This window comes from Eretmochelys imbricata, chromosome 2, assembly GCF_965152235.1.
Source record: "Eretmochelys imbricata isolate rEreImb1 chromosome 2, rEreImb1.hap1, whole genome shotgun sequence".
In the NCBI taxonomy this organism is placed as follows: Eukaryota; Metazoa; Chordata; order Testudines; family Cheloniidae; genus Eretmochelys; species Eretmochelys imbricata.
Window position 1 is genome coordinate 2,879,774 of NC_135573.1, and position 9,800 is coordinate 2,889,573.

Here is a 9,800-nt window from a genome sequence, read left to right on the forward strand (position 1 = left end):
GGGGGTGGGTGGGTGGTGGTGAGGGGGCTGGGCAGTGGCAGGGGATGGGTGGTGGTGAGGGGGATGGGCGGTGACGTGGGGGTGGGTCGTCGTGAGGGGGCTGGGCAGTGAGGGGGTGGGTGGGTGGTGGTGAGGGGGATGGGCGGTGATGTGGGGCTGGGTGGTGGTGAGGGGGATGGGCAGTGATGTGGGGCTGGGTGGTGGTGAGGGGGATGGGCGGTGACGTGGGGCTGGGTGGTGGTGAGGGGGATGGGCGGTGACGTGGGGCTGGGTGGTGGTGAGGGGGCTGGGCAGTGGCAGGGGATGGGTGGTGGTGAGGGGGATGGGCAGTGATGTGGGGCTGGGTGGTGGTGAGGGGGGGTGGCGGTGACGTGGGGGTGGGTGGTTGTGGGGGGGTGGCAGTGAGGGGGTGGGTGGGTGGTGGTGAGGGGGCTGGGCAGTGGCAGGGGATGGGTGGTGGTGAGGGGGATGGGCGGTGACGTGGGGGTGGGTCGTCGTGAGGGGGCTGGGCAGCGGCAGGGGATGGGTGGTGGTGAGGGGGATGGGCGGTGACGTGGGGGTGGGTCGTCGTGAGGGGGCTGGGCAGCGGCAGGGGATGGGTGGTGGTGAGGGGGATGGGCGGTGACGTGGGGGTGGGTCGTTGTGGGGGGGTGGCAGTGAGGGGGTGGGTGGGTGGTGGTGAGGGGGATGGGCGGTGATGTGGGGCTGGGTGGTGGTGAGGGGGATGGGCGGTGATGTGGGGCTGGGTGGTGGTGAGGGGGATGGGCAGTGATGTGGGGCTGGGTGGTGGTGAGGGGGGGTGGCGGTGACGTGGGGGTGGGTGGTTGTGGGGGGGTGGCAGTGAGGGGGTGGGTGGGTGGTGGTGAGGGGGATGGGCGGTGACGTGGGGGTGGGTCCTCGTGAGGGGGCTGGGCAGCGGCAGGGGCTGGGTGGTGGTGAGGGGGATGGGCGGTGACGTGGGGGTGGGTCGTCGTGAGGGGGCTGGGCAGCGGCAGGGGATGGGTGGTGGTGAGGGGGATGGGCGGTGACGTGGGGGTGGGTCGTCGTGAGGGGGCTGGGCAGCGGCAGGGGATGGGTGGTGGTGAGGGGGATGGGCGGTGACGTGGGGGTGGGTCGTTGTGGGGGGGTGGCAGTGAGGGGGTGGGTGGGTGGTGGTGAGGGGGATGGGCGGTGATGTGGGGCTGGGTGGTGGTGAGGGGGATGGGCGGTGATGTGGGGCTGGGTGGTGGTGAGGGGGATGGGCAGTGATGTGGGGCTGGGTGGTGGTGAGGGGGGGTGGCGGTGACGTGGGGGTGGGTGGTTGTGGGGGGGTGGCAGTGAGGGGGTGGGTGGGTGGTGGTGAGGGGGATGGGCGGTGACGTGGGGCTGGGTGGTGGTGAGGGGGCTGGGCAGTGGCAGGGGCTGGGTGGTGGTGAGGGGGATGGGCGGTGACGTGGGGGTGGGTCGTCGTGAGGGGGCTGGGCAGCGGCAGGGGATGGGCGGCCATCATGGAAGAAGCTCCCCGTTGCCACACAGGCCCAGGAGTGTGCAGCGCACTGTCTGTGGGCACACGTGTGTGGGTCTGTGTGTGCTAAGGCAGGGGCAGGCAGGCCTGTGTCTCTACGCACCTCAGCCCAGCACGGAGGAGCCCAGGAGGACCAGGCCCCGGGGCAGCTGCCAGCCGGAGGGCAGAGCCCTTTGCCAGGAGGAGACCGGCTGGGCTCAGCCGTGCCCACGGCTGGCTGCCAGTCACACGGGCTGCGTGAACACGCGCGCTGGCCGGGCCAGCCCCAGCACCCCTCCCTCGCCAGCACAGGGCACCTCCAAGCAGGCGCTGGGCTAGCGCTCGACTCCCCGCACTGCCCTGCAGCGACGGGCGCTGCTCTCTGGGCTGGGGGCCACCGACCGCCGGCATCCTTCACACACCTCAGCACTCTCGGGCTCCCCAGCCCCATGTCCAATGGGGAAACTGAGGCACAGACAGGGACGGGACCTGCCCAGTGTCACGGAATCCCCTTGGTCACCTCTTACCCCGACCCACACATCCTCCTCCCAGTTGCAGGGCCCAGTTCAGCCAGAACAGCGCCGGGGGGCCGGGGTGTGTGTGTTTGATCCTAGGGCTTTGCAAACCGCCCCCGCACCCCCCCCACACACACACAGCCCAGGGCTCGGAGCCACCCAACTGGTTGGAGTGCGACGTGCCCCACCTAGCGGGGGAACATGGCACGGCAGCCCCATGGCTAGGAGAAGGGAAGGCAGCAAGCCGCAGACCTCAGCCGGCAAGGCAGGGACTGGGCCCCCATTAGCCCAGGGGCCAGGACTTGCTCTGTCTGGGGGGGCCGTGCAGGGCAGCTCGCACAGGGCAGTGCCATGGGCCGAAACATTGCCCGATGGTTTCCAGCAGGCCGGAGCAGAGAGACGCAGCCAGGTGCCCCTGCCCTGCATGGCTGGAGCATCCCCCAGGTCCCCAGCACGGGGCAGGGATGGTCTCGCCCATCCCCAGCCTCCATGGACAAGCGTGCCCACAGCCTAGACAGCCCCAGCCCCCTCCTGGCCAGCACCTCAGGCCTGGGCCAGCCCTCGGGGGAGGAACCGGGCCAGCCGGGTGATGCTCTGAACGGGCGGATCTGGGGGAGCCCGGAGCACTGCGGCAGCCTGGGGGCGCTGCAATCCCCAGGGCTAGCTCTGTGGCGGGAGAGGGGCGGGTTTGAGACCCCTGGGGGGTCAGGCAGCTGCTCCCTCCTGGACGTGACGGGGGGTCGGCCCCTTGCAGGCCCGGGGGCTCTTTTCGATTGGGTGGTTGGCACAGCCGTATGGCCGGTCGCCCAGGGAGCGACGAGGGAGGTGCCCGCCCTCACCCGGAGGAGGGACCATCAGACACAGCCTCTGAGGCAGGACGTGGGGCTGCTGGCCGGGCCGAGGTGCCCAGGCTGCTTCCCGCGGCCCCCCCTCCCGCGGCCCCCCATTGGTTCCATGTCCCCACCCAAGGGCCAGCTGTGGAGGGGCGGGGGGAAGCGTGGCTGGCTGTGGGGCTGGCAGGGGGGTGACAGTCGGCAGCAGGGTGGGGGAGGGATCGGGGGGGAGATCTGCAGGGTGGGCCCCAGGGCTAGGGATGGGGCAAAGCCCCAGTGGATATACTGCAGGGGCCGCTCCCACCCCCGCCAGCCCCAGAGTGCGGGGGACCAGCAGGGCCCCCCAGTGCAAACAGCTGCGAGCGGAGAGGGAGGCCAAGCTTTACTGGGGCATGGCCCCCGCCTCAAACCTGCAGGTCCCTGTCCCGCTCCAGCGGGGGCCGGTGGCGGATCACGTGGCGCGTGGACACATCCAGGTAGTCGAAGTAGTTGAGTTTGAGCTTGCGCGCGATCCGCCTGCCCAGGAACTCCATCTGCTGAGGGGCGACAGGCAGGGCAGGGGGCATGAGGCCGGGGCAGAGGCCCAGGGACAGTGGGTGGGCACCTGCGGGGTGGGGACATGAGGCCAGGCGAGGGGATCTGGACGGAGATGGGCGTACCCCCACCAAGCACCTGCCCCAGGGTGTCTCCCCCCCACCCTGGAAGGGGGCACTCAGCATCCATGGCCCCTTCACTGCTTGACCTTGCCATGGGGCCTGGGAACACGAGCACCCCCAAACACCCCCCTCCCACACACACACACTTGTCCTGAGAGCCCCATGCTCCAAAGCAGCCCCCCGGCCTGCCAACAACTGTGCAAACTCAGCTGGGCTAGCAGGGGGCTGCGGGTCAGGGTTGAGGGGCACCAGCAGAGCTCAGGGTTGGGGGGGAGCCCACGGCTGGGCTGGCAGGGGCCTTCAGGTTGGGAGTGCGGGGCACTGGCCGGGCTTGGGGGGACCCAGGGTCGGGCTGGCAGGAGCTGTGGGTTGGGAGTGAGGGGCATGGGCAGAGCTGGGGGGGCAGGGCTGGGCTAGCAGGGGCTGTGGGTCGACCGGCAGAGCTGGAGGGCACCCAGGGCTGGGCTAGCAGGGCTGTGGGCCAGGAGTGAGGGGCACCGGCAGGGCTTGGGGGGCACCCAGGGTTGGGCTGGCAGGGGCTGTGGGTTGGGAGTGAGGGGTATGGGCAGAGCTGGGGGGGGCAGGGCTGGGCTAGCAGGGGCTGCGAGTCGACCGGCAGAGCTGGGGGGCACCCAGGGCTGGGCTAGCAGGGCTGCGGGCCAGGTGGTGGGGCAGAATTGAGCTCTCGCTGATCTCTCAGGTTCACAGCGGGCTCGTGGCTGTGGTGGCGGCATGCACCAGGGTCCAGCGCGGTGCCCGGCAGACCAGGGCCAGGCCGGGCTGCTCACCTCGTACTTGTCGGACAGGCTAGCCAGGGCCAGCACCTCCAGCCCATAGCCGTTGATGATGAGGCTGTAGAAGCATTTCCCGTAGGCTGCAGGACAGGACAGGCCAGAGGCAGCCGGTGAGGGGTGAGAGTCCTGTGCGGGGGGCAGCTGCCCCAGGCCCCTCTCCCTGGGCAGGGGCCGTACCGTCCGTCTGGGCCGTCAGCCGGACGTAGATCTGGTACAAGGGCCCCTCCTCCCACAGCTGCCTCTTGATGTAGATCTGGTAGCAGCCCCGGGCATGGTTGATGACCAGGTGCCGCTTGTGCATGGAGCTGAGGAGGAGCCAGAGGCCGACCAGGATCCCGTAGATGAAGAAGCCGGAGTAATCCTGGGAGACCTGTGGGGGATGGACCTGGGAGCCAAGACCCAGAGCTGGGGGGTGGAGGCAGGGCGAGCAAGCGAGAGGGACTGCTGGCCACAGCTCCCAGGATGGGGAAGTAACTGGAGGACTTGGGGGTGAGGGGTCTCCAGTTAGCTATAACCCACCCCGGGGGCGGGGAATGGAAACAATGCCCTTTGCCTGGCCCCAGTCGGGGGGCTCTGGGGCACAGCCTGGGACCAGCCACAGGCTCTCCTACCTTCTCACTCTTGAGATAGAAGACACCGCCCAAGACACAGAGCAGGAAGATCAGGGCCCCCTTCCACAGCGTGTCCTTGTAATACTCCATGACAAACACTGGGGGTGATAGAGAGAGCTCAGCATGGGGCCAGGACCCAGACCCACCTGTCCCCATGCAAGCAAGGCCCCAGGAGAATCACCACACTGGGGGGACAAGCCTGGGGCTGCCCCAGGCAGGCCAGCAGCAAGGATCAAACCTGGGACCTTCAATTCTAAGACCAGCTCACTCTGTCCCCTGAGCCAGAGGGCTGAGCACACAATGGGAGCAGGTGGCAGGCTCTTCCCTTTGGCGTGTGCCAGTCAGCGTAAGGTGCCATAGGCACTCGCGCCAAGGCAGTGAGTTCCCTGGGGCAGGCAGAATGCCAGAGGGTTCCAGAGCAAGGAAGCTGAACGGTTGCACATTTTGGAGCAGGGAAGGCAGCGCATTTGTGGGTTCCAGATCACAGTCTGGAGCAGGGAAGGCAGAACAAGTGCCGGTCCCAGAATGGGCTCTGCAGTATGTAATGCAGAACTCTTGCTGGCTCTGGAGCAGGAAGACAGAACAATTGTGGTTTCTGGAGTGGGGAAGGCAGAACCTCTGAGGGGTCCGGAACAGTTTCTGGAGGAGAGCAGACAGAAGCAGGTTCCAGAGCAGGTTCTGGAGTGCAGGAGCCAGCATGGCAGTGAGTTCTAGAGTGGGCTCTGGAATGGAGGACAGACGATTGCTATTTCGGAGAGGGGAAAGAAGAGTGTTTGCAAGCTCCAGAGCAGAGTATGGAGCAGGGGAGGCTGGTTGTGGAGCTGGGAGGGCAACACTTGCTACTTTTGGAGTGGGTTCTGGAGCAGGGAAGGCAGGAGGCGTGTGGATTCTGGAGTGGGGCAGGTTGAACATTTGTAGGTTCTGGAATGGGTTGTGCAGAACGTTAGTGAGTTCCAGAGCAGGCAGGAAGCCACTGGGTTCTGAAGAGGAGTAGGCAGAGCACCAGTAGGTTCTGGAGCAGGGTGTGCAGAACATTAATGGGTTCCAGAGCAGGTTCTGGAGTGCCGAAGGCAGTCTCATGGTCCCTCTTCATGACACACCAACCCCACGACGCTGCATCAGACACATTCTCCTGTGGGCATCTCAAACACCTCCAGGAGCTTCGGGTGACGTGGGACCATGTACCCTGGAGACCTCCAGGGCCTGGTGCCGGGGAGTGCTCCTCACCATTGGGCTGCTGCACCTGGAAGGGGTAATGCGCGTTCTGCTGCATCCTGCGTGCCAGGGTCCTCTCCACATTGAAGAAGCTGAGGTTCCAAAGCATGAAGGCACCTCGTAGCATGGCTGCTCCTGGGAGGTGGGCGTCCACCCACACCAATGGGGGCTGTCAAGGGAAGGGCGAGGAGCCAGTCAGCAGAGAAATGCACCCTGTGCTACATACCGTGAACCCTGGAATTCATCAGGCCCACGTCAGCAGTGGGGAAACTAAGGCACAGAGCTGGGACGTGCCTCCACCAAGTCACCCTGGAGTCGGTGGTAGAGCTGGGAAAAGCCCCAAGAAGCCAAGCCCCAAGATAATATCTCATGTTGCCATCTGGGAGGATCCCAAAGGGCTCCATAGACTCTGTCCACAGATACCACTTCCCCAGCCACTGATATGCAGCCACCTCTGGGGTGGGATGCAGCAGCTGCTTAACAGCTGCTGTAACACCACACAACAGTAGGGGCAGAAGAAGCCCCGATCTACTTGAAAATACAGGGGGAACTGAGAGGCAGAATGGAATCCCCCGAGCTGGGCTTTGGCCAGGACATCAGCATGTCACAAAAACCGGGGTGGGATCTCAAAGGACCACAGGCAGTTAGGACCTTGGACTCATCTCAGTCAAAAGAGCACATCCAGCAGCAAGTACCCCAAGCATTGCTGACAGCAACACAGCACCCCCATGCCATGCTGGGGCATTGAGGTCAGCGCTGACTCAGAGAGGAGAGCACCCCCTATCGAGCTCCCTGCACCACAGCACCCCTCCCTGCAGCACAGCACCACCTGGGTCCTGGGGGTCAGCACTGATTCTATCCTGAGAAGTCTCCCATCTAATAACTGACCTGCCCCAACCCTGCTGAGCCAGTACGAGCTGAGAACATCACAGCCCCAGCTGGGGGCTCCGGAGAGACACCCACTGCTGTACCCATGACCCCACAGAGACTCTGCCACGCTCAGCACAGAGCCCCCCGGTCCCAGCACTTGCCAAGTCACCTGGCCAATTGTCAGTTCCCCCTAACCGCAGGAGCTGGAGAGTGCCGGCTGGGGAACAGCGGGTCAATGAAGACTGATTCAAGGGCCTTGTCTGTGGCAAAGGAGGCTCAACAGCAAGGCCCTTGTGGGTGGCGGGTGGCATGGAGTGCACTACTGCGCCATGGCAACCGGCCCCTGTGGGCTCTAGAACAGGCGGACAGAATTCTAGAGAACCCAGGACCCTGTTTCCGTGGCAGCTGTGCTCAGAGAAGGGCAGTGCCAAAGCAGGCCGTGTCTTCAGCCCCGGGCACCAGGCTCTAGAGGAGGAATGTGGGAGGGCATGGGAGTACAGGGGGGCTTGGGAGGGACTAGCACCAAGACATTGGGCAGCATGCACATTGGCATGTGGGCCTGGGGGCAGCCTGGCTCCAGCTAGCACCCCGTGCTTTCCTCTCTGGCTCCTAGGGAGCCTTGCCTTTAAAAGCCAGGACCTCCTGGCTAAGCACTCAGCTGCCAGCATTTCAGTGGGAAGGTCCCAGGCACCTGCTAGGAACCAACCCGACTCAGCAGGCGCCAGGCGTGGCCAGGCCAAACAACAGCTGCTGAGCACCCCTTACTCCTGAGGGAATTCTGCACCACTGAGCATGTGCAGAATTCATGTCCAGTGCAGAATTTGTTTTTCTGTGCAGAAAATACATTCTGCCTGAGAAGTGCTGCAGTTCTGCCTTTCTCCCACCAGAGGCTGCTGTAGCACCAGAACAGACTAACAGCTGACCACAGTTGCATTCATCACAGCACCCTGCCCACAGAGCCAGGTTAGGAGGTCTGACGAAGTGGGACTGTTCTTAATGTTTCCTCTGAATAGTGTGGGGGTGCCTCAGGTTCCCCTGTGCAGTTCTTAAGTATCTAGGTAGTGGGGTAAGGGTGTATGATCATTGCAGAGCCCTAAAGGGCAGGTGTGTGCAGGGGTCTGGACACAGAGAATGGCCAATACCCTGTTTCCTGGCAACTGATGGCCTGGGCCCTTCCCCCCTGCAAGGTGAGAGCTAAAGGGTTGGAGAACAAAGGAATCAGGTGACCTCCTGGCCCGGGAAAGGGACAAAGACCGGGGGGGCTGGAGAGAGTTTCAGTTTGGGGCTGTTTGGGGACATGGAGTGAAGTGCAGACGTGGTTGTCTGGCTCACTGCCCCCCAAAATGGACCCAGCTGAGGGGTCCTGTTCTCTGCACCTACAAGCTCTGTTTCAGACCATGTTCCTGTCGTCTAATAAACCTTCTGTTTTACTGGCTGGCTGAGAGTCATGTCTGACTGCGAAGTTGTGGGGCAGGACCCTCTGGCTTCCCCAGGACCCCACCTGGGCGGACTCGCTGTGGGAAGCGCCCGGAGGGGCAGAGAGGATGCTGAATGCTCCGAGGTCAGACCCAGGAAGGTGGAAGCTGTGTGAGCTGTGTGTCCTGAAGACAGGCTGCTCACAGAAAGGAGACTTCCCTAGAGTCCTGCCTGGCTTCATGGGGAGCAGTTCCAGAGTATCGCCCAGGGACTCCGTGACAAGAGGCACAGGATGTGTGTGTGGGGGGGGGGGAGGGTCAGAGAGTCGTGCACATGGGGCTGCTGGGGGGGACACAGAAGCTAGCGGGGTGACAGCATTGAGCCAGGGGCTGAGTGGGAGGGGGCTGCAGGGCCACATGGGGACAGGGGCAGATGTGCTTGTCTGAATGGGAGAGGCTTGGGATCAGCCAGGGTCTGCATGGGGAAAGCTCCCCAACAATCCCTCCACCCCCCACAAATCTGTTCCATACTTCTCCCACCCACACCCAACACCCCTCCAGGTTCACTCCAAGGCTCCTTCTCCCTCCCTCAGCTCCTCCATTACTCCTGACCCCCCAAGCCTTTGCACTGCTTTTTCTGGGGGGTGCAGGCAGTGGTGAGCTAGAGCCGGTTCGCACCGGTTCACTAGAACTGGTTGTTAAATTTAGAAGCCCTTTTAGAACCGGTTGTTCCACAAGGGAGAACCAGTTCTAAAAGGGCTTCTAAATTTAACCAGTCAAAAGTGGCGCCTTAAGTGCTGACTCCACGGGCGCTCCATCCCTGGAGCCCCCACAGGGAAAATCTGGTGGGTGCAGAGCCCCCACCTGCAGCTCCCCGCCCCGTGCCTGGCCCCAGCGCGCCTCTGCCTCCGCCTCCTCTCCTGAACACGCCGCCCCGCTCTGCTTCTCCGCCCCGCCCCCGGCTTCCCGCGAATCTGCTGTTCGGCGGGAAGACGGGGCAGGCTGAGAAGCAGGCGGCAGCTTCACGCTCAGGCCCAGGGAGGCGGAGGCGGAGCAGAGGTGAGCTCAGGTGGGGGGGGCATAAGGAGGGCCGCCTGCACCGCAGCAGGTAACCTGGGGGGGGGACGGAGTAGGGGCACCGCTCCCCGCCCCAGCTCACCTCCACCTCCCTGGGCCTGAGTGTGAAGCCATCACCTGCTTCTCAGCCCTCTCTGGCTTCCCGCCGAACAGCTGATTCATGGGAAGTGGGGGAGGGGGGCAGAGAAGCAGAGCCGGGCGGTGTGTTCAGGGGAGGAGGCGGAGTCGAGGTGAGCTGGGGCTGGGCATGGGGCAGGGAGCTGCCGGAGGGGGCTCTGCAACCTCCAAATTTTGGTCCAGCCCCGGAGCACCCAGGGAGTCAGCGCCTAAG

The 9,800-nt window shown here is 64.5% G+C and overlaps 1 protein-coding gene across 1 annotated transcript; it reads right to left on the reverse strand.

The window, feature by feature from the left end:
• Window positions 1-3,235: 3,235 nt before the first annotated feature.
• On the reverse strand, window positions 3,236-6,293 carry CATSPERQ (catsper channel auxiliary subunit theta). The gene is made up of 5 exons (XM_077810635.1): window positions 6,120-6,293; window positions 4,893-4,990; window positions 4,459-4,651; window positions 4,276-4,361; window positions 3,236-3,367 (listed from the first exon to the last, which is right to left on the reverse strand). The coding sequence occupies exons 1-5, from the start codon at window positions 6,232-6,234 to the stop codon at window positions 3,236-3,238; spliced, it is 624 nt and encodes a 207-aa protein (XP_077666761.1). The 5' UTR covers window positions 6,235-6,293.
• Between the last annotated feature and the right edge of the window lie 3,507 nt (window positions 6,294-9,800).